We start from the raw sequence: 21826 nt of genomic DNA on the forward strand, positions 1-21826 counted from the left end.
GACCCTCTCCTTTCTATACCCCAGAATGCCTCCAAAGCCATCCGACCGGAAGTAAATACTGTCGCCTCGTCAGATGAGGTCTGTGACGGTGACCGGGAGAAGGAGGAGTCTCCCTCTCCCATTGAGGCCACCCCACCTCAATCCCTCCTGGAGAAAGTGTCCAAAAAAAAGACTCCCAAAACTGTGAAGATGCCCAAGCCGTCCAAAATCCCCAAGCCTCCAAAACCCCCTAAGCCCCCAAGGCCCCCCAAAACGCTGAAGCTGAAAGATGGAGGCAAGAAGAAAGGGAAGAAGTCCCGGGAGTCAGCCTCGCCCACCATCCCCAACCTGGACCTGCTCGAAGCCCACACCAAGGAGGCACTGACCAAGATGGAGCCGCCCAAGAAGGGCAAGGTGGGCCCCCACACCCTGACTCCCCACCTCGTCACCAGGGGTGATGGAGATAGCTGGGGCCCATTGTCCTTGTTCTCCAGGGGCCCCTGGGAGAATGTGGATGTCTGGGCCCTTGCTGTGGGTTCAGTTGGCCCAGAAGATGCACTTTTCTGCCTGGTCCTGACTCAGTCCTGCTGTATCCAGGCCCAGACCCCCAGGGTGGACAGGCTCTGCCCAGCAAGCCACAGAGCAGTGGGTCTGGAGAGAGGCCCTCATTGAGGAAGGCAGCACAATGTGTGTGTGCTGTGGCAGGGGTGGCACCCAGGAGGGCCACCTGGTGGAGGAGGCATGGTGGTTTTCCGGGAGGGGATGTCTAGTTTAGGTTTCCTAACCAGATGAGCAGTTGCCAGCAGACAAAGAAGCACTTAGTCCTCCCTGGGGCCAAGGGATTGAGGCTCAAGCCGGAAGGTAGATGAGGTATCTGTGCAGCAACAATAGGGAGAATACCACTGGAGGGGAGGGGGTTCAGGGGTGAGGACAGGAGCAGGGTTGCCGTGATAATCTGAGCCCCTAGGGACAGTGAGAGAGATGGGCCCTGCCCTGAAGACCCACTCTGACTAGGGGATCTTAGGTCTGAGCTTCAGGAACCACGAACTTCTGAGATCAAGCACTACTGACTGTGATCTGCCAGGAGGTGGCTGTTACCCACTTCCTGGGGGCCAGGACACTTCAGGGCTAGCACCACAGGAGTATAGTGGGATTACATCCCTGTAGTCCTGCTTTTGTGTTCTCTTTCTCAGGGCAAGTGTGAATGAATGCATGAACAAATGAATAGATGTCTAAATGGCTGGATGAATGAGTGGATAGATGGACAAATGGATGGATAAATGAATGAATTGATGAATGACTGGATGGATGGATGGTTGAATGGATTAACGAATGGATTAACAAATGGATGAATAGATGAATGAATGGATGGATAGGTGAACAAATTGATGGATGGGTGATAGATGAATAAATAAATGGATGGATGGGTGAATGGGTAGATGGATGGAAGAATGACTGAATGGATAGGTGGATGAATGGATGATGAATGAATGGGTAGATGAATGAGTGGATAGATGGATGGATGAATAGGTGGATGGATGATGAGTGCATAGATGGATGAATGGATGGATGAAAGAATGGATTGCTGGGTGGATAGATGGATGGATTGGTGAATAAATGGATGAATGAACAAATGATGGATGGATGGGTAGATGGATCAATGGATGAATGAACAAATGGATGGATAGATGAATGAAAAATTGAATGGGTGGATGGATGAATAAATGGACAGATAGATGAATAAATGGATGGAAAGGTGATGAACAAATGGATGGGTGGATAAATGAATGGATGAATGGGTGGGTGACGAATGAACAAATGGTGAGTGGATGAATGGATGGACGAACAAAAGGATGGATGGATAGATGAATGGGTGGGTGGATGAATGAATAGATGAACTAATGATAGATGGACAGATGGATGGATGGAGGAATGAATGGATAGATGGATGAATGAATGGTTGAGCAAATGGATGGTTGGATGAACCAATGGATGAATAAATGAATCAATTAATGAATGGATGGGTAGATGGGTGGATGGGTAGATGAATGAGTGAGTGGATGGGTAGATGAATGAATGAATGAACAAAGGATGGTAGATGGGTACATGAATGGAGTAATAGATAAATGGATGGATGGATGCATGGATGAATGAATGGATGAATAAATGGATAGATGGATGGGTGGGTGACTGGATGCATGGATGGGTAGATGGATGAAGGCATGAGCCACAGGTGCATGGGCTAGAAGGAGAGAAGAAATCTTTGTGGCCCAAGGGAGTTCCACCAGCCCTCTGTGTCTGCCTTTGGGTCACAGCAGCCCTTTCTTCTAGGCCACAAAGAGTGTCCTGAGTGTGCCCAACAAAGATGTGGTCCACATGCAGAATGATGTGGAGAGGCTGGAAATTCGAGAGCAAACCAAGAGCAAGTCAGAGGCCAAGTGGAAGTACAAGGTGAGATGTGCACGTATGCATGCATGTCAGCTCGGTGAGTGTGAGCAGAGATGTGAATCTGTGAGGTCCTGTGTGTGTGAAGGAATGTGCAGTTGTGTCTGCTTGTCTGGAACAGGTGGTGCCATGGGGTGTGGCTCTGTGGGTCTGAAATGTGTGTGGGCACCTATGGACTACCTTCCTCTGAGTTGGTTGGGATGCAGGAGGTTGAGTGTGTCATCCTGTATGTTGACAGTGTTTCCCTTCACTGTCTACACTCTGGTTTTCATTCCTACTCCCTAGGGTACAGGCAGCATTGAGGCACTGAGTCCATGGGGTGCTGACTCCTGAGCACCTCGCAGTGGCCCAGATGGCCACCAGAGCTATGGGTGACTTTCCATAGGCATGTTCCCAGCAACTGCCTCTGCCCACTGACACTAGTTGAGGTCCTGACCCCCCACTCCTCTGTGGGGCTCAGGGACAGCCCTGCTGTTGCTTTTCAGAACAGCAAACCGGACTCCTTACTGAAGATGGAAGAGGAGCAGAAGCTAGAGAAGTCGCCTCTAGCTGGAAACAAAGACAACAAGTTCTCTTTTTCTTTCTCCAATAAGAAAATCCTTAGGTATGTGAGTGCCTGGATGGAAGGGGTGACCTCACACGTACCCCATATCACACACACACCATACACACTGCGTTATACACACTGCCTTATACCACACACACATTACACACACAGTGTGCACGCACTCTGCATCTCACACACACTATACACTGCATTACACCCAGCCACACATACCGTACATCACATACCTCATACACACACAGCCTTTGGCTGACACACCTCTGGTCACACCTCTGGTGACCCCTCTCCCTCTGAGCTGCTGACCTCACTGACTGCAGCCCTGTTCCCGGCACGTCTTCTTCAGGGCCTAGACACCAGCAGAGCTTCATCCCTGCCTCCCACTACATTCTCTCCGCAGAGTGGGTGTGAGGAAGCAGTTATGCCTGGGTGGGGCTGGGCTGGAAGATGCAGCCAACCTGCAGTGAGGGATGGGTCCCTCAGGCATGGAGGGAGGCTGTGAGACCCTACAAATGTTAGATGTGTGGCTCTTGTGAGCCGGTGCTGAGGATGTGAGAGGGGGACAGAGTCCTGGGCTCTTGGAGCCCAGTGGCCAGTGGAGAGGACCTGGTGTGAAACCAACATGGGACCCTGGGTGCTGAGGATGTGACCCATGTGGGAGTCTGGAGGGCCTCCTGGAGGAGGTCGTGCTGAGCAGAGATTAGAGGATGTGTCTGGGAGGTATGTGCTTGCTGAATGAGCCTTGGGGTGAGGTGAGGGGTGCTGAGGGTTTTAAGCCCAGTGGTAGCCTTGAGAGCCTCATGGTTTCATTGGCAACACTTGGGCCTGTGTGTGCTCCTGGTGCATGGGTCATGTCACCTGCTGAGGCCCCACACCTGGCCAGAGTCAGACAGGTCCCAGTGGGAGGGGGCGGCCACTTTCTGTAGCAGCCACTGATTAACTTGGCTGGGTCGTAATTTCCTCATTTAAAGGATGGGAGGAGAGGGCCTCTTTCTGGGTGGTGGAGAAAGAGAGCATTGTCCAGGCAGAGCCTTGTGAGAGCCAGGGAGCTCAGGGCAACAGGTGAGGCCGGTCAGCCAAGGGGCAGGTCTGTGGGGTCCTGTGGCTGCCTAGCTTCATGGCCCTGGGCATGTTGCTTGCTTTATCTAAAGTTCTGCTTCTAGGTTCCTGGGAAGCTATTAAACAGCATTCACTCTGTGATGGTGCTAGGGAGTTGAGGATGGTGATGAGAAAGGCCAGTATGACTCTAGCCTGTGAACACTTGTGTGTTCTTGGCTCAGCCTGTAAGGCAGCGGGGTTCGCCGCCCCTTCACTTAGAGCATTGGAAGCAGCCTTGCCCTGGTGTTCAATCCAGGTGTCTTTACTTCCATTTGCGTGGACTTGGAGCTGTGTCTGAAGTTTGAGACTTTTCTGCCTCAGCCTGTTGTCCCAGCTACTATATAGAGAGAAACCTTGGGATGGCAAAGATCAGAGCTGCTTACAGGCCAAATTCTGAAGTAGTCCTCCTTCGCCCCCGCAGAGAAACAAGTTGCATGCTTTTTTTTTTTTTGTGACAGAGTCTTGCTCTGTCACCAGGCACCAGGCTGGAGTGCAGTGGCACAACCTCGGCTCACTGCAACCTCCGCTTCCCAGGTTCAAGCAATTTTCCTGCCTCAGCCTCCCGAGTAGCTGGGACTACAGGCACACGCCACCATGCCCAGCTAATTTTTGTATTTTTTTAGTAGAGACGGGGTTTCACCATGTTGGCCAGGATGGTCTCGATCTCTTGACCTTGTGATCTGCCCGCCTCGGCCTCTTAAAGTGCTGGGATTACAGGTGTTAGCCACCATGCCTGCCCACACTAATTTTTTAGACTGTTACATCTATCCTGTAGTCCTGACCCTGAGTTTATTTTTCCAGCATAGCTATGGAGAAAAAATAGGAAAGTTGGATGCTATTCCTTTTAAAGACCGTTCGGCATGTGCCAGGGTTCCCAGGCAGGCTGGAGGCAGGGCTTAAGCTTATCCAGTGGCCCTGGGACAGTTGGGGGTCACTTTAGATGCTTGAGCATCTAAACTGCCTGGGGAAGGGCTCTCTCTGCCTGAATGTGGGGTTGGGGGGGCACAGCATTGTGTAAGAGGCCATGGGGTTGGGGAATGTCCCCTCCTGCAGAAAGGTAGCTTCCCACAGTAGGGACTGAGGGCCCAACCTGGCCTCCTGTCCACAGAGGCTTGGGCCCTCCATCCTCCCCCAACCTCTACTGGGCCTGAGGCTTCTTCAGATGGAAATTCAAATAGTCAGGGCATCGTCTGCCTCCTGGAGACCATCCCGCCATGGCCCTGGCAGGGGACCCCTTGGGAGGTCCCACCTGTCTTCTGGCTATGTGGCTGTGTGGATGCTGCTGACCTGCTCGCTTCTGCCCTAGCTCCAAGGCGCTCAGGCCCCCGACCAGTCCTGGTGTGTTCGGGGCCTTACAGAACTTCAAGGAGGACAAGCCCAAGCCCGTGCGGGACGAGTATGAGTACGTGTCGGATGATGGCGAGCTCAAGATCGATGAGTTTCCCATCAGGAGGAAGAAAAACACCCCGAAAAGGGATTTATCCTGTGAGTTGGGAGGGGGTGTCGGGGAGGGGGAGTGAGAGAGGCCCGGCCTGTCCCTGAGAGGTCCTCCCAGGGTGGCCGGCTCCCTGCAAGTGGCCTGCTGGACTCCCGTGTGCTATGCTTTCAGTCTTGTTGGATAAGAAGGCGGTGCTGCCCATGCCTGTCACGAAGCCAAAGTTGGACTCGGCAGCGTTCAAGGTGAGCTGCCTTCCGGGCCCTCCTCGGTCTCGGAGGCCATCTCTAGGCAGTCCCCAAGGCTGTGGTTGGAGTGACTCCAGGGCGGTGTCTGAGGGTGTTTCTTACCCTTGCCCCCGCTTTTCTGAGCGTTCTAAGGTCACATCCAACTCAAAGACACAGTGGTCATCTCTGCCGGGGCCTGTGAGGGCATGTTCCCGCTGAGCCCCCTACTGGGGGAGGTTATCGGGATCTAAGTCTGTTATTTTCCTCCAGCTGGAGGTCCCTCTGGGGCTGCAGGCCCTGCCCCTGCCTCTCCATCCAATCATGGCGGCATCTCTTTACATATGTGACACACTGGGGCCCCCTCGAGTAAGGGTTCCTTTGAACCAGAGTTCCTCTGTGAATACGGCACACGATGTGAAGACAGTTTGGTCCTTTGTGGTCTTGAGAGAGCTCTGGCACCTGCATCTGCCCCATGTGTCCATGTGTTGGCCATTCATCTGACCCAGCAGTGTTCATAAGAAGGGCAGTGCTCTTTAAAAACATTTTAAAAACCTAATTTAATCCCTAGAGGGAAAAAGTATCCCCCTCTCAACTCCCAGGCCACTTCGGTGGCCGGACCCTCCCCTGACCGGTGCCCTGTCTATTGAGCAGCAGAGTGACGACTCCTCAGACGAGGGTTCACTGCACATCGACACAGATACCAAGCCCAGCCGCAATGCCAGAGTCAAGAAGGAGAGCGGGAGCTCGGCAGCCGGCATCTTGGACCTGCTGCAGGCCAGTGAGGAGGTCGGCGCCATGGAGTACAACCCTAGCAGGTGGGCCCTACCACCCAGCAGCACCCAAGCGCAGGGAACAGGCAGGCCCAGGGCTGGCCCTTGGCCACGGTGCTGGGGGCCTGTGAGGTGGACTCACAGCCAGAGCCAGTGCTGAGCCACCCCCAGGCCTGGGCAGGAGGGCACACCACAGGGTACAGATGCTGGACTGGTTGGTCTCACTGGGGCTTTGCTTTCAAACAGGGCTTATTTTTCTTATGATGGTCCCTGGTGCATTCTCTCAGAACCACAGGTTTTTAGTTTTAAGTGTCGAGACTTTTTTTTTTTCACATTGAAATCTTATGGGAATTTCCATATATACTACAGATGGGTAACCCTGGGGGCAGAGCTGCCATGGGGAGCACAGCCCTCCTAGTCCTCATGACAGCTGCAGATTCCCATTGCACAGATGGGGAAACTGAGGCTCTGAGGGCTTCCACTTCCACATGACCACACTGCTAGGAAGTGACAGAGGCAGGCCCAGAATCCCCATCTGCCTGATTCCGGAACCTGAGCTTCGGGTCCTGGAGGGTTTGACTAGTGCTGGGCAGTGATGTCTGGGTGTACGCACGTGACTGGTCCCTTGTCCTGCAGTGACTTGACTTGAGGAAGACAGAGCCCGTGCTTGGGTCCTGCTCATTTCCCAAGGTCTGCCTCTGAGACTGGTTTCCAGAATCCCTGGGCAACCCAAGGCCGTGCTGCCAGCTGCTCCACACAGCCCCGAGCTTGCTCCGTGGGCAGGCAGAAGCCGCAGGCCAGGCCTGCTTTTAGACAGATGGGGGGCAGGCTTGGTCAAAGTAGATTAAGGGCTTGATTGAAAAGAGCTTTTTCTAAATCAATCGGCTGTTTTTTATTTCATAAATTACTGTTTCACATGCATTATTATGTTCACGTAATATTGATCACAAAGCCAGCTGTAAGGTGCTTTCTTTTATTGGGAGTGGGGGCAGATTTCCTGCTTGGCACTAGGTTGTTTCTATCCATGTTAAACTCCTTCTGCAGAGATGTGCTTCGAGCTGGGAGTGAAGCCTGGCTGTGAGCTTCTCTTTCTAATCGGAGGTTCTGGTGCTCCACACAGCTCTTCTGGGGATGCCTGTCCTCTGGGAAGAAGTATGCGCTAGCCAACACCTCATTGACTGGCCTCAGTGGTGGGAGAGGCCCCTAAACACCCTAGGCCCCTCCGAGGTCCATGGAGAGGCCTCCGGCCCTGGAGGTGGGGCGTGTCTGAGGCCACCCAAGATGAGGGCAGACAAAGCCAAGAGCCTGGGGGGCCACCAGGTGCATTGTTGTGGGTACCTGGGGACTTGCAGGGGGCATGGAGATGGGGACAGAGATGGGGAGGGTTTTGTGCCTGTCTGTGAGGAGGTGCTGTGTCCTGGGCTCCTGGCTGTGAATCTCAGCCCAGGAGTTGGGCAGCTCATTCGTGGACACACTGATAACAAGAGACCCAGAGCTTCCCTGCCTAGCCTGTGCCTTGGGGGAGTGTGCCTGCCAGGAGCCACGGAGGGCGCCGGCCCCCCTCATCCCGCTGCAGGCAGTTCCTCTCCCAAAGTCTCCCATTTGGAGCGTAGGTCAGTTTTTGATGGTCCATTTGCTCTGTTTTAAGTATGGGCTGCTTGGAAAAAACAGCTAAAGAAAATGGAGGAAAATATGTTAATTTATTATGGATTGTTTGCTCAGTGTTTACTGCTAGGGGAAAAGGAGAGGATTTAGGTATGATAATTGGGGGATTAATGTATTATTTTCCATGCCAACTAGTTAAATGTTGCTCATTGATTCACCAGCAGCCCTGTGGGACCTAGGCATGCAGGCCTCACCCTCTTGGTTTGTGCAGATGGCATGGCATGGACCGTCACAGTGGGTGTCCCTGGCCAACCCCTGTGGCTGGGTGCAGGCCCCTCGCCCTCTAGTCTGTCTGGCCTTGCAGGCGATTTGAGGAGTTGGGACAGGGCCTGCCAGAGGCTGCAGGGCAAGCTGCATGCTCTGGCTGGCTCCTGAGCGGGGGATGGGAGCCCATGTTCCTGCAGAGATGTCAGTGAGGGCAGGAGTGACCGCACTCGCTCTGGCAGGCCCTCAGCACCGAGGCTTGTGGGGCGGGGCACTGTGGTCCCAGCACTGTGGGGGCGGCTCCTGGCAGTGCCTTCTGATGAGCTCTAAAGGCCGACCATGCTTGATTTTCCCAGTGTTGTGGCTTTCGAACCTGAATCCTATTCAGTTCCTGTGAAACCCAAAAAGCAGTGCAGTCCAGTGTGTCTCAGACAAGTTCTGGAAGGTGGGCTGGTGAGCTGCAGTGAGGGAGCCTCCCCTGGCACAGGGCGTCCCCCTGAGTCTGCCGGACCCTCAGAGAGCAGTGGGTTCAGGCCTCAGAGCGGTCCTGGTCCTGCATGTGCAGCTTTTGTCCAGGTTGCCTCACCAGCCCTAGGACTCCCTCTGTGTCTGGGCTTCCTGTAGCAGCTTTCTCTCTTTGTCCCGCTCCAGCAGAGCCTGAGTCTTAGGAGCCCTCTTTCTTCTGAGCAGGGACTTGCTCTTGTGGGGATGCTGCCTCGGGTGCCTCAGTCTGTTTCTGGTGACACGGGGGGCACAGGCATGCAGAGCTGGGTAGCCTCCCTGCCACTGTGTTGGCCTCTTTCTTGTCTCACACGTGTGCTGTCTCTAGGGAAGGGTTCTGGGCACACAAGCCCCCACACAGTGCCTGAGTGTGCTCACAGCCACAGACTTGCCAGCCTCTTTCCATTTGAATGGTTTTACTGAAAGTGCTCCAGTACTTCTGGGAAGTAGTGGAGAAGGGGGTGGGCAGCTTGAGAGACAGTGATGCTGACGCAGGAGTCCTGGAGGGATGGGTCCAGGGAGCAGAGGGAGAGGGCAGCAGGCACCCTGTGTGCCCCACGTATGCAGTGACAGGTGTGGCTGGGCCTCTGCTGTAGTCCTTCGAGATGTTAGGGAGGGTAGGAGTGACTGCGCTTGCTTAGGGAGGCCCTGTAGGGTGGGGTGGGCTGCCTTGTCGGGGCTGGGTTTGGGACACAGGGAAGTAGGCAGGAGTGAGGACTAGAAAGAGCCATTGCGGGGGGGTACCTGCTGGGCTACACACAGCATCTGGAGCCCAGGGCAGACCCCTGACTCAGAGTTTGTGGGTGGATCCTGGGCCTTGACATTTGTAAAACTGCCCAGATAGTTCTGGTGCACTGACAGCTGAGGGTCCTGGCCACAGGGGAGGGGGGCTGGGGTGGGGCAGGGCCCCATGAAGGGGTTAGGGATGGAGGGAAGTCCCCAAGGAGCCCAGGACTTGGCCTTGGGGGTCCTTGCCATTCAAGCCTCTGGTTCTGTGGGGTGACAGTAGTCATCCCATCTCACCACTTTGTGAGCCTAGACAGGCTGATCACATACTGGGTGTTTCAGAAGCTTCTTCTGGAAGGAGGGGAGCCAGTGTAGACAGGAGGAGGTGTGTGCACAGATGAGGGGCAGAGGACAAGGATGCAGATGAGAGACAGACTGGGCACTATGGGAGGGGCCACCTGAAGCTGAGAGCAGCGGGGAGTGGGGGCCGGGGCAAAGAGAAAACCTGAGAGTCTGTGTGGAAACTGCCAGAAGGGGGTGAGCTGAGGTGCAGGTGTGCCTGTTCAGGTGCCGCTGCAGGTCCATGTGCAGGTGGGTGCAAGTGTAGATGCAGGTGCAGGTGTAGATGCAGGTGCGGGTGTGTGGGCAGGCACAGGTGTAGATGCAGGTTTGGGTGTGGAGGTAGGCACAGGTATAGATGCAGGTGTGGGTGTGGGGATAGGCACAGGTGTAGATCCAGGTGTGGGTGCAGGTGTGGGTAGGCACAGGTGTAGATGTGGGTGTGGGTGCGGGGGGGGGGGTAGGCACAGGTGTAGATGCAGGTGCAGGTGTGGGGGTAGGTGCAGGTGTAGATGCAGGTGTGGGTATGGAGGTAGGCACAGGTGTAGATGCAGGTGCAGGTGTATGGGTAGGTACAGGTGTAGGTGTGGGGTAGGTGCAGGTGTAGATGCCGGTGTGGGTGTGGAGGTAGGCACAGAAGTAGATGCAGGTGCAAGTGTATGGGTAGGTACAGGTGTAGATACAGGTGTAGGTGTGGGGTAGGTGCAGGTGTAGATGCAGGCGTGGGTGTGGAGGTAGGCCCAGGCGTAGATGCAGGTGTGGGTATAGATCCAGGTGCAGGTGTGGGGGTAGGCACAGGTGTAGATGCAGGTGCAGGTGTGTGGGTAGGTACAGGTGTAGATGCAGGTGCAGGGGTGGGGGTAGGCACAAGTATAGATGCAGGTGTGGGTGTGGAGAGAAGTTGCCAGTCACTAGCGTGTGCCATGGAAGAGAGTGGGCTGTACTGCCCCATCTTAGAGTGGCATGTGGGAATGTTCCCTGCAAAGTGTGGTAGAGAATGCCCAGGGCTATTTCTGCAGTTGGAGAGAGGCACAGTGTGGACCAAGGGGGTACACAGAGTGGCTGGGGTACAGGAAGGTCATTGAGTCTGCTTGCCGGCTTTAAGGTGAGAGACCAGAGTGTGACCATGTTAGGGTCTGGCCTCCCCTTCCCATCTGCTGTCATCCCAAGTCTCCTTTCCATGCCCATCTCTGTCCCCAGGCCTCCAGCCCTCCCTGTGGAGTATAGATGAGCAGAGCTGAACTGGGGGGAGTGGCTGGTCTCTTCCAAGGGAGAAGTCATCACCTCACTGCCACCCTCTACTCCATGTCCTCTGCTTGCCACCCAGGCCGGGAGTTTGTGCTGGCCATGGGCTGCAGGCCAAAAGTGCTGGGCTGAGTGCCTGTTTCTCTGTGCCCCTAGCCAGCCTCCGGCCTCCCCCAGCACGCAGGAAGCCATTCAGGGAATGCTGTCTATGGCCAACCTGCAGGCCTCCGACTCCTGCCTGCAGACCACATGGGGCACCGGCCAGGCCAAGGGGAGCTCGCTGGCGGCTCATGTTGCCCGGAAGAATGGGAGTGGCAGCGGCAAGAGTGCAGGCAAGCGACTGCTCAAGAGGGCTGCCAAGAACAGCCTGGACCTGGATGACTATGAGGAAGAGCAGGACCACCTGGACGCCTGCTTCAAGGACTCCGACTATGGTGAGTATCGCTCCTGTGTGGGGCAGGTCCAGGCTCAGCCCTAGAAGGCCTGGCTGAGAATAGAGACAGTAGCATAAACACGGAGCTCTCCAAGTTACAGCGGCCTCGGCTCAGCAAAACCCTCTGCCTCTGACTGTCCCTGGGAGACCCTCCTGTGAGCGAGTCTGGCCCTGGCCCACATCTGGCAGACAGACTTGGGCTTAGTGGTGGGGCCTGCCCTAGTTTGACAAACAGAATGACAGCAAAGTGAACTCCTGTTTTCTGCGCTTTGTGGAGGTGTGTGGCACCGGGCTCCTGCTTGCCTTCTCCTGAACCTTGGGTCCTGGGTGTTCCTTCACAGGCCTCAGAGGTTCAAGGACCACAGTCTGCAGTAAGTGCAGGGTGCCACTTGGCTTGTGAGGGTCACAGGTCACTGCATTACCGTGTTTGGGCAGTTCCAGCCACAGGTCGTGCCCTACAGGGCTCCCTTCACCAAGACTTGCAAGGCATGGCTGGGGCTGCCAGAGCCAACCCAGTTCCTTGGGTGTTAGACAGTTTTCTTTTTCATAGCAGCAGAGACTTTTCACCAAACAGAACCTTTACTGGAGCCTTAAAGTGCTTCTTGCAGGAGCCGAGATGCCCTAGTTTGATTGTGGGGCCCCATCCTTCCCTGGTCCCCTACTCTCTGCTGCAGCTTCCTCCAGGTGGGGCCTCTGGGGATTTCAAGCTCCGTGAACAGATGTACGGAGGGCAGCCATTAGAGGCCAGGGGCTTGCAGGCACCTGGGCCAGGCTGGGCAGAGGAGGCTGGTCAGGTAGATGCAGGCACCCTCTTGTCTGGTGAGTCCCTGCCCCTCTGGATAATCTGTGGGTTACCTGTGCCTAGGGGTATCCTCACCATGGGCAACTTCCATCACAGCTGACAGTGGCACAGCCTGGCAGACCTGAGCATAGGCCCTGGGGTCGCCAGTGAGGAAGGTCTGTGGCCACCTGCAGCCCCTGCCCCCCATGGCCCTGCCTTGCACTCAGCAGACTCCACCTTCCCTCTGCCTTCCTCTAGTTTACCCCTCACTGGAGTCAGATGAAGACAACCCCGTCTTCAAGTCCCGGTCGAAAAAAAGGAAAGGCTCAGACGACGCTCCCTACAGCCCAACAGGTAGTGCTGGGACAGGTGTGGGGGTCCACCCAACACCTAGTGTGGCAGCTGTGACTTTGTCCATGGTCCCTCCAGCCCCTGAGAATGTGGGCTCAGCTCTATGCCTGTCCTGTCCCGACAGCTGGGCAGCTCATCTCACTGGGGTTGGTCGGCTGCCTGCAGGAGGGCCCTGGGTTTCACTTCTGCTTTGCTTCTGCGGGCCTGGGAGCCCAGATGTGCTTAAATGCAGCCCCCACTCAAAAGCCCTCACTCCCCTGGCCAGCCCCTCTCTGGTTTCTTCCTCAGTGGGCAGCTCTGTGAGGGGGCACCCCCTTGATGGTGGCTGAGACACCTGCTAGGGCAGCCAGTGGGGTGAGACCACCTTCCACATTACCCTCACCTGCCTGCCCAGCCTCTCTGATATTGCTGGGCCTCCTGGGCTGTGCCCCATGCAGACCCCACTGTGATGTCTTCCTCCTTGGGTGGGGCAGCTGACTGCCCTGTTGTGAAGTGGCTTCACATCCCGGGAGCCCTGTGCTTAGGCCTGCCTGGGGTGGGGGCAGGGGAGCCCCAAACCAGGCGGGGTGGATAGGCCATGGCCTACAGCTAGACAAGGCTGGCCCTTCTCTTCCACAGCAAGGGTCGGGCCATCAGTGCCGAGACAGGACAGGCCTGTGCGTGAGGGTACGCGGGTCGCCTCCATCGAGACTGGGCTGGCGGCCGCTGCAGCTAAGCTTTCCCAGCAGGTAAGGAGGGGCAAAGGAGAGGGACACATGGCAGCCATGTCCCCGCTACACCCACCTGGGCTCAGGCTCCCCAAGGCACCTGTTTCTCTACCCCATGCACAGACCCCCTGAGCCAGGGGCAGTCACAGGATTGAGGACATTTGATTAGAGAGTACCCTATTCACTCAGGCCCTAAATTCCCCATGTGGGGTCTCGGGGAGCTAGGAATTGACGTCCGGGGCCTTGACACTGGACAACTCCATTACTGCCAAGGCTGGGCTGCTCTTTGGTGTTACAACAACTTGGAGAGAGACCCCCTTCCCCCTTCCCCCCTTCCCCCTTCCCTCCTTTCCCCTTCCCTCCATCCCCCCTTCCTCCCCTCCCTCTCCCTTCCTCCCTCCTCTCTCCCTTCCTCCCTCCTCTCTCTCCCTTCCTCCCTGCTCTCTCTCCCTTCCTCCCTGCTCCCTCTCCCTCCCCTCTCCCTCCCTTCCCCCCACTCCTCCTCCCCTCCACCTTCCCCCTCCTCCTCTCCCCTCCCCTCTGCCTCCCTTCCCCCCACTCCTCCTCCCCTCCACCTTCCCCTTCCCCCCTTCCCCCTCTCCCTTCCTTTTCCCTCCCCCTCCCCCCTTTTCCCTTTCCCTCCCCTTTCCGTTTTCCTTCCCCTGTCACACGGGTGTTTTTGAGTTGTCCTCAGTCAGAAGATGATGTGTTCTGTCTATATGTGCTCCTGCCAATCTTGTCGCCCACCTTCAGCTTGTTCCAGCTCAGAAACAGAGGATCCTAGAGCCTCACATACCCTCCAAACCAGGCCTGACCTCATCTAGGTGCCAAGGAAGTTAATTAGGATCAAAGTGAATATTCTTCCAGCACTGGGAGATGCATATGGCTGCTGAGTCGGGTGATGGGGTGGGAGTGCTGTCCTACAGACTCAACTGCTAGGTTAACTCACACTGATGGGGAGGCCAGGCAGCTGCTATGGGTGCTGGCGCCCTGTCCCCATAAGTCCTGTGTCCTACACGGCCCAGAGTCAGGCCTCAGACCCCTGCTGCACTTGAGTGCCTCCAGCAAGGCTGTGTGGGCAGCTCCCTGATTTGATGGCCCATTGGCTGTGCATCTGAGGCTGTCCTGCATATTTTGTTCAAAGGAGGAGCAGAAAAGCAGGAAAAAAAAGAGTGCCAAGAGGAAGCTGACTCCTAACACCGCCTCCCCTTCCACCTCCACCTCCGTCTCTGCTGGCACCACCTCCACCTCCATGACTCCGGCCTCTACCACCCCAGCCTCTACCACTCCGGCCTCCACCACCCCGGCCTCCACCAGCACGGCCAGCAGCCAGGCCTCACAGGAGGGCAGCTCGCCAGAGCCCCCGTCTGAGTCACATAGCAGCAGCCTGGCTGACCATGAGTATACAGCCGCCGGCGCCTTCACCGGGGCCCAGGCTGGCCGCGCCTCCCAGCCCATGGCCCCCGGGGTCTTTCTCACACAGAGGCGGCCCTCTGCGTCGTCTCCGAACAACAGCACCGCTGCCAAAGGTACTGAGCCTGCTGGAGGGCCGCAGCCCCTGCCCAGCCTGCAGACTCGGCCCGTGAGAGAGGGCAGCACATCAGGAGGGGCTCCTGGGCCCTGGGTGGCAGGGTGCTGTGGTCCAAGTTAGCTGTGTGGTCGTGTGAGCATGTCCCATGGCACAGGACATGTGAGCATTCATGCCCCTGCTCAGTGGGCGTGCACAGCCCCCGATCTGCCTGCACCCCGGCTGTGGGGCCATTCAGCTGTGGAGACTGGGTGATGTAGCACGGGGTGCTGGCAGTGGCTCCTGGCCTTGCTACTGGGGGTGGGGTCCAGGCATCCTCGAGTCCTCCTCATAGTGCCATCCCCAAGTCCATGCCTATTCTACCTTCCAAGGTCCCTTGAGGACACGGCCTCTGAGGCGGAGGCTTTGCCAGTGATCCTGGACACCCGAGGGGTGCTGAGCCCGGAGCTGGGACCCCATAGGCCCATTTTGCAGATGGGGAGCTACAGGCTGCCCCTGGGCGTCAGTAGGACCTTCCCCCACACTGGTGCACGTGCTCCTTGCCATGTAGCTCACCTTCGTTTTTTGTGTCCCCTTCCCCACTCCTCTAGGAAAACGTACAAAAAAGGGCATGGCAACCGCCAAGCAGAGGCTTGGGAAAATTTTGAAAATTCATCGGAACGGGAAACTGCTCCTTTAAGGTGTGGAAAGCCAGTATCCTTCTGCTCCGCTCAGGACCCCCGGAGCCCCGCGAAAACATATGCCTCCTGAAAGGGTGCCGAGCTGCCTCACCAGGGAGGGCCTTGCCTCTTCCTGGCTGCCATCTCCCCAACGAGCGTCTGTCCCTTGAGCTGGCGGAGCAAGCCCAGCGCGGCCCCTCGATTTGAAAATGGACGTCTTTTCTCAAGTTGCTAAGAGTGACCTGTCCCAGAAAAGCGGCCCTGCAAGTTTGAGGACCATTCGTTCCACTTTAAGGACAGCCTCCAGGCCCCCCTGAGCGTGGGTGTGATTGCAGGGCCTCTGCAGCTCTGCTGAGAGCATGAGTCCTTCAAGGAAGGCAGAGTGAGCCAATGCTCACCAGCCCCAGAGTCAGAGCTGGCCCTAGGCTGGCAGCCTCCAGGGGCTTAAAAAAAGGCAAAGAACACAGAAAGAGGAGGAGCAAGTGGGATGTCTATGTCCCCCCTTCTCTTCCTGAGTGATTCTCAGCCAAGTCCAGACAGTACTTGGCGGGCAAGGAAGGGTCTGCCCCGAGCTCCCTGGTTGGTAGGTGGCAGCAAGATGGTGGGTGTCTGGCCTGAATGCCCAGGAGCATTTCTCGGGGGCAGCTAAGACTGGCAGCCGGGTTGGTGTGTTAGCAGGCAGGGAGCCATTGTGGGGTCCCCAGGAAAGGGCAAGGGCTCAGCCACACCTTGGGGCCTGGGAGGCCCAGGCTAAGCCATGTGGCAGGGACCATCTTGTCCTGCCGCCACACTCTGGAGAAGCACTTCTCAGCCAAGGCACCCATGCCCTGGGACTGGTGGGGCAGGGACAGCGGCCAGGCAGCCAGAGAACTTTCGGTCGGCACTTGTCTGTTCTCCCGTGTCAGTGTGTGGTGTCGCCTTCATGGGTCATACCTGGGTGGTGTGTCCGCCATTGACACGGAGGGGCTGGATTTGTTTCTCAGGCAATCCTGTATTTTAATTTTAGATGTATTTCCTGAAGCATATTTTTCATAGAATGTAGCGTGTAAATAGCTTTTTAAATAACTTCTTTTTTATAAGAGTAAAAGTATCTTTAGGAATTTCTTTCTATAGAATTCTTCATTAACATTTATACGAGTTTTTTGCTGAGTCTGATGGACAGTTGGGTTCTGATGCTTTTTCCTTTTCCTTCTTTCCTTTTACTATTAATTATTATTTTTTCTTTTAGGAACTAAGGTATTGCCTGAAAAACAAGTGATGTGTGTGCAGCCTTACACTCTGTCTTTACAGAAGCAAATAGTACACAAAAGATCTATTTCAGACACATTTTGAAGATGAATCTTCAACTTTAATACCAGCTCTTTGTTTTCCTTCTTGTATGATGAGGGGTTGGGGGATACAGTTATTTTACTAGCACCTTGTGAAGTGTTTCCGTGTTTTGTGATGCTGTAATTTATTAATGTTTGTAGCTTTTTATATTTGTACATTTCTTATGAGCTTTGTTTATATACCCATTACCTGGATGTTTTGTCCATGGGGAGAGGCAGCTTGGTGGAGGCCTTATCCACTCCACTCCCACTTGTCCTGTTTGGAGGGATGCAGTCCCCAGGGCCTGAGGCTGGGAGAGGGGGAGTCTCTCGGGCCCCAGGCTTACTCAGAGCCGGTGTTTTAAAGTTTCCTTTACCCTGTCCTTGTTGAACATTTCTATAATCTAACCTGGACATCAAGCTGTTCTCTCTCTCTCTTTTTTTTAATTTTATTATTATTATTTTGGCAACATGTACATTTCTAACAAAGTTTATCGTGGCTATTAAAGTGTTTTATTTCCCGATTCATATTACTCTTGTATCAAGTCCATGAGGTCTAAGGCAACTTAGATCAAAGTTTTAAAAAAGTAAAAATATTTCAGGTTTTGTACAGAACCATGTCTGTGTCATTTCTGCCCCGACTGCAGCTTTTGCCCTGGCAGCAAGGGTGGTGGGGAGGCTCCGGCCACCTTCGTTCCTCATGGGAAGCCTTGGGTTGCCTGGCCAAGTCACACGCAGCGCCCCAGGCTGGCCAGCAGGAGTGGGCAGAAGAGACCCTCCGGGAGTGCAGGGATGGCAGCAGCCTTTGAGACCCTGGCTCTGCCAGTCCCAGCCCTGAGGATGTCCTCAGGAAGCCTCTAGAAGCTTCTTCTGGACTCACAGATGTGGGGTTTGGCTGAGTCCATTGGGCACACACACATGCATCCCAGCACAGATGCACACCCAGAAGCATTCAGTCCCTTGCACAGTCCAGCCTAACTGATGCTATTGCAGTGAACCAGCAGGTACAACCCTTCCCCGACAGACACTCAAATGCCAGGAGCCATGTGGCCCCAAGCGTGCCCCTGGCTGTGGCTCCTCCCCTAACCTTGGGGTCGGTGCTGACTGCCCTGTGACAGTGAAGTTGGGAGGGTGAGGTCCATGTCACAGATGGATAAACAGAGTCCCAGCCTGCATCCTGGCCACCGGGTCTCCTCCTTCCACAGGGCAGGCTGAGGCTGAAGACGGCCAACCCTGGGGACCTGGCAAGTCCAGCTATGGAGGTGTCCACAGAACCCCCGGGGGGTGTGCAATTCATTCCTGAAGATGCTGGGTGGGCCAAGGCCCCTCCTTCACGTGGGCCTCCATCATGGCACCCATCAGCCACCACCAGGAGCCTCATTCTCACTTCTGGGGCTCTTTCTGCCTTGTTCGGGCATCTTACACCCCATGATGTGCACAGGCCAGGACTGAGATCGGGGCCACTAGTGTCGGCTCAAGACTGGAAGACCCATAGCTTCCAACACAGCAGGTCCTTGTCTCACTGACAGCTGTGGGGTGGAGGGGAGGAGGAGGGGGGTCCAAGGACTCAGATAGCCAAGACCCCCCAGCCCCTCCCCAAGCCCCGAACCACCTTTCCTAGGAACCCCAACACGTGACACCAATGCAACTTGAAGCCCTCCTTGGATGGGACTTGAGTGCTTCAGAAATATCCTTTGCTCACTGTCATTTCCAGCCCCTTCACCACAGGTGGTTGTGTGGCTGGTTCTGCCATCCGCCCACCAGGCTGTGAAGGTGAAGCATTTGGGCATGGGAGTGCCACTAGGCTGGTGGGCAGTGGCTGAGTTCTCGAGTTCCCACTTGGAAGGGAGCTGTTGACCAGCAGTGGACTTTGTGGGTCACACCTCCAAGATTCGGGCCTGTCTGTTCCTGCACCCTGCCCTGCTCTGGGGAGCAAGGTCAGCACTCAGTGCAGTGAACACGTACAAGCAAACTACCCCCAATCCTACCCTGCAAAGCTCGCTGGATTCCACAGTTGTTTGTTGAGTGTCTAGTGTGTGTCCAGCAGTGTGTGGAGAATCTGCCCCAGCTTTCACCAAGACTGACAAACTGGGGCAGGCATTGTTATCAGCCAGTTCTGCCCAGGAGTCCACCAAGGCCCCTGCTGCTCACAGTGGAGTGGGACCCACACCTGCTGCTTGGACCATAGGACCACAGGACCACAAGACCATAGGACCACAGGAACACAGGAACACAGGACTGCAGGACCACGGAACCACAGGACCACGGAACCACAGGACCGGGACCACAGGAACACAGGACCACAAGACCACAGGAACATAGAACCACAGGACCACAGGAACACAGGAACACAGGAACACAGGACCACAGGACCACATGAACACAGGACCACGGAACCACAGGACCACGGGACCACAGGAACACAGGACCACAAGACCACAGGAACATAGAACCACAGGAACACAGGACCACAGGAACACAGGACCACAGGAACACAGGACCACAGGACCACAGGAACACAGGAACACAGGACCACAGGACCACAGGAACACAGGACCATAGGAACACAGGACCACAGGAACACAGAACCACAGGACCACAGGACCACAGGAACACAGGACCACAGGAACACAGGAACACAGGACCATAGGAACACAGGAACACAGGAACACAGAACCATAGGAACACAGAACCACAGGACCACAGGAACACAGGAACACAGGACCACAGGACAGTGTGTGGGGGAGACATGCCTCCAGCTGGGAAGGGCAGTCTGCAGGGGCCCCTGGAGCTGACCCATGGGAGGTGATGTTTCTAGCAACGTGAGCAGAGGCAGAGGCAGGCAGCCAGACCCTGGGATTGTCAGATATAAGCCCCGTGGGCTGAACAGAAAGGAGGGTCTGCAGTGGCTCAGAGCAGGGCCCCAGGGCCACCCTCACAGTGGTGGGATGTGGCAGGCCCTTGGGTGGGGGCCTGCAGTTCAGGAGCAGGTGGAGTGGGCTCTCCAGGACTGTAGCCTGCTGCTGGTGGGGCAGAGGCAAGGGACTCTCCCCTCCCCCTGCCATGTGCCCATCATCTCCATACCTGGTGGGGAGCTCAGCACCTCGGGCAGCTCAGTCTATTCTGCAGGGCTTTGCTTATTTAGGTGCCCAGGTACTTTGGCCCCGGCTGGACCCAGAGCCAGTCCCTGAACCTTCAGTTGGCAAAACAGGGTTCAGTTTGCGAACCTTTGGAGCCATACCCAGAATCACCACTGGGGGGCAGGGCAGGGCCGGGAACAAGGAGGACAATTGTGTGAGGTTATTGAGTGCCTGGGGCTGGGGCAGGTGCTGGGACTTAGGGGCTAAGGGCATGTGTGATGGTAACTAAAGGGAAAAAAATTACAGGCATGTTGTGAGTGCTGGGACGGCAGTGAAAATCAGCTTAGCTGAAGGGAGTGGTTGATGCACGTGTGCTGTGTTACCGAGTTTATGCTCCACAGTCACCCTGAGGGAGTTCTTCTGAGTGTCTCTATTTTACTGATGAGGAAACTGAGGCACAGAGTCTCTCAGCTGCTAGAGCAGGAATTTAAGTCCAAGCAGGTCAGCTCCAGGGCCCTTGGGCTTATACGAGAGACTTGCAGAGAGACATTCTGCAGCTGACAGCCAGGAGGCACCTTGCAAGGCCTGCGGAAGGAGGGCTATGGGTGTGGGGCAAGGATGTGGATGGCTGCAGCCAGGGCCTAAGCCAGTGGAAGAGTAGGGTGGGACTCGGAGCTCATCTAAGGAGCACCAGTGCCGTCCCCAAGGTGGCTCTCCCTCAACGGGCTGCAAAGAGGCCCACCCCGTTTCCCTAGATAGGCGGGTCTCTGTCCCCTGCCTGCCCCAGCTGAGCCTGAGCTCTGTGCCTGTCCCAGACTCTGCACAGCCCTGGGCAAGGAGCCTGATTGGTGGATGGTGACACTGAAGCAAGTCTTGTCTGGGACACATGACTGCCAAGGGTCTCTGCCCTACTTGTTCGCAGTTTCAAGAGCTGGAGGGTAGTGTGGAAGGGAGAATTGAGAGGGCTGACTGGCCAGGGTTAAAAAAGAGAGAGCTGTTGCAGATTCTAAAATCCAAGCTGTATTCCCGGCCTCATGAAAGCAATCTCCTTAATAATAACTCCCAGTTGTGACGGTGATATAAGCATTCAGATGGAAGGTATCAGACATCCGGATTCAACACTGATGGTCTTGTCCAGTGACTCCGTGGCCAGTGTGGTCACAGTTTCTGAGCACCACTGTGTGCTATGCAGGGCACTACAAGCTTTCCTCCAGCTGGCCGACCACTTAGCACACTCCCTAAGCCTTGACCAACGGAGGGGACAGGGCTGGGTCATGGGCTGGGCAGGCTTAGACGGTTCGAGAGAAGAGTGTGAGCAGAGGGGACAGCCTGTGCCAAGGCCCTGGGACAGGAGCCAGCTTGCTGAGGAAGAGCTTGGAGGCAGGGAGGTGAGGAGAGGGGGCTGAGAGCCAGCAGAGCCAGGGTTAGCAGGAGGCTTCATCCCCTTAAGCCCCCTTGGCAGGTCCTTGCCCAGCCTGGCCGTGTGGCCTTGGGGGCAGCCTCAGTCTCCTCATCTCCAGAGTGGGGATGATGGTGCTGACCCCACACATAGGTGCTCCAGGGCCCCTGCCTCCCTAAACACCCCCCAACGCTTCCCAACAGCCCCCTGTGGGGCACTCCCCCACCCTTCTGCAAGCCTGTTCAGAGGGTCTAGCTCACTGTGTGACCTGGGGCAGGTTGCTTTCTTTCACTGGGCCTCTGCCTCCCTGATGGCAAGGCTGCCTTCACCTGGAGTAGCAGGGGATGTCCCCACTGGAGCTGAGGCCAGGGAGAGGTGGCCCCAC

General features: G+C 55.9%; 1 protein-coding gene across 5 annotated transcripts in view; it reads left to right on the top strand.

Annotated features, from left to right (window-relative positions):
- PHF2 (PHD finger protein 2) overlaps positions 1-17577 on the top strand; it is a 101653-nt gene extending 84076 nt beyond the window's left edge. For all 5 annotated transcript variants that reach the window (XM_035298984.3, XM_035298988.3, XM_035298990.3 and 2 more), the window contains exons 12-22: positions 25-393; positions 2311-2430; positions 2910-3028; positions 5391-5569; positions 5694-5764; positions 6398-6561; positions 11353-11630; positions 12669-12764; positions 13380-13489; positions 14613-14997; positions 15587-17577. In XM_035298984.3, coding sequence (XP_035154875.1) covers positions 25-393; positions 2311-2430; positions 2910-3028; positions 5391-5569; positions 5694-5764; positions 6398-6561; positions 11353-11630; positions 12669-12764; positions 13380-13489; positions 14613-14997; positions 15587-15675 — 1980 coding nt within the window. In that variant the 3' untranslated portion in view covers positions 15676-17577. The remainder of the gene's footprint in view (positions 1-24; positions 394-2310; positions 2431-2909; positions 3029-5390; positions 5570-5693; positions 5765-6397; positions 6562-11352; positions 11631-12668; positions 12765-13379; positions 13490-14612; positions 14998-15586) is intronic.
- The last annotated feature ends 4249 nt before the right edge of the window (positions 17578-21826 follow it).

The sequence above is a fragment of the Callithrix jacchus genome, chromosome 1, assembly GCF_049354715.1.
Source record: "Callithrix jacchus isolate 240 chromosome 1, calJac240_pri, whole genome shotgun sequence".
In the NCBI taxonomy this organism is placed as follows: Eukaryota; Metazoa; Chordata; class Mammalia; order Primates; family Cebidae; genus Callithrix; species Callithrix jacchus.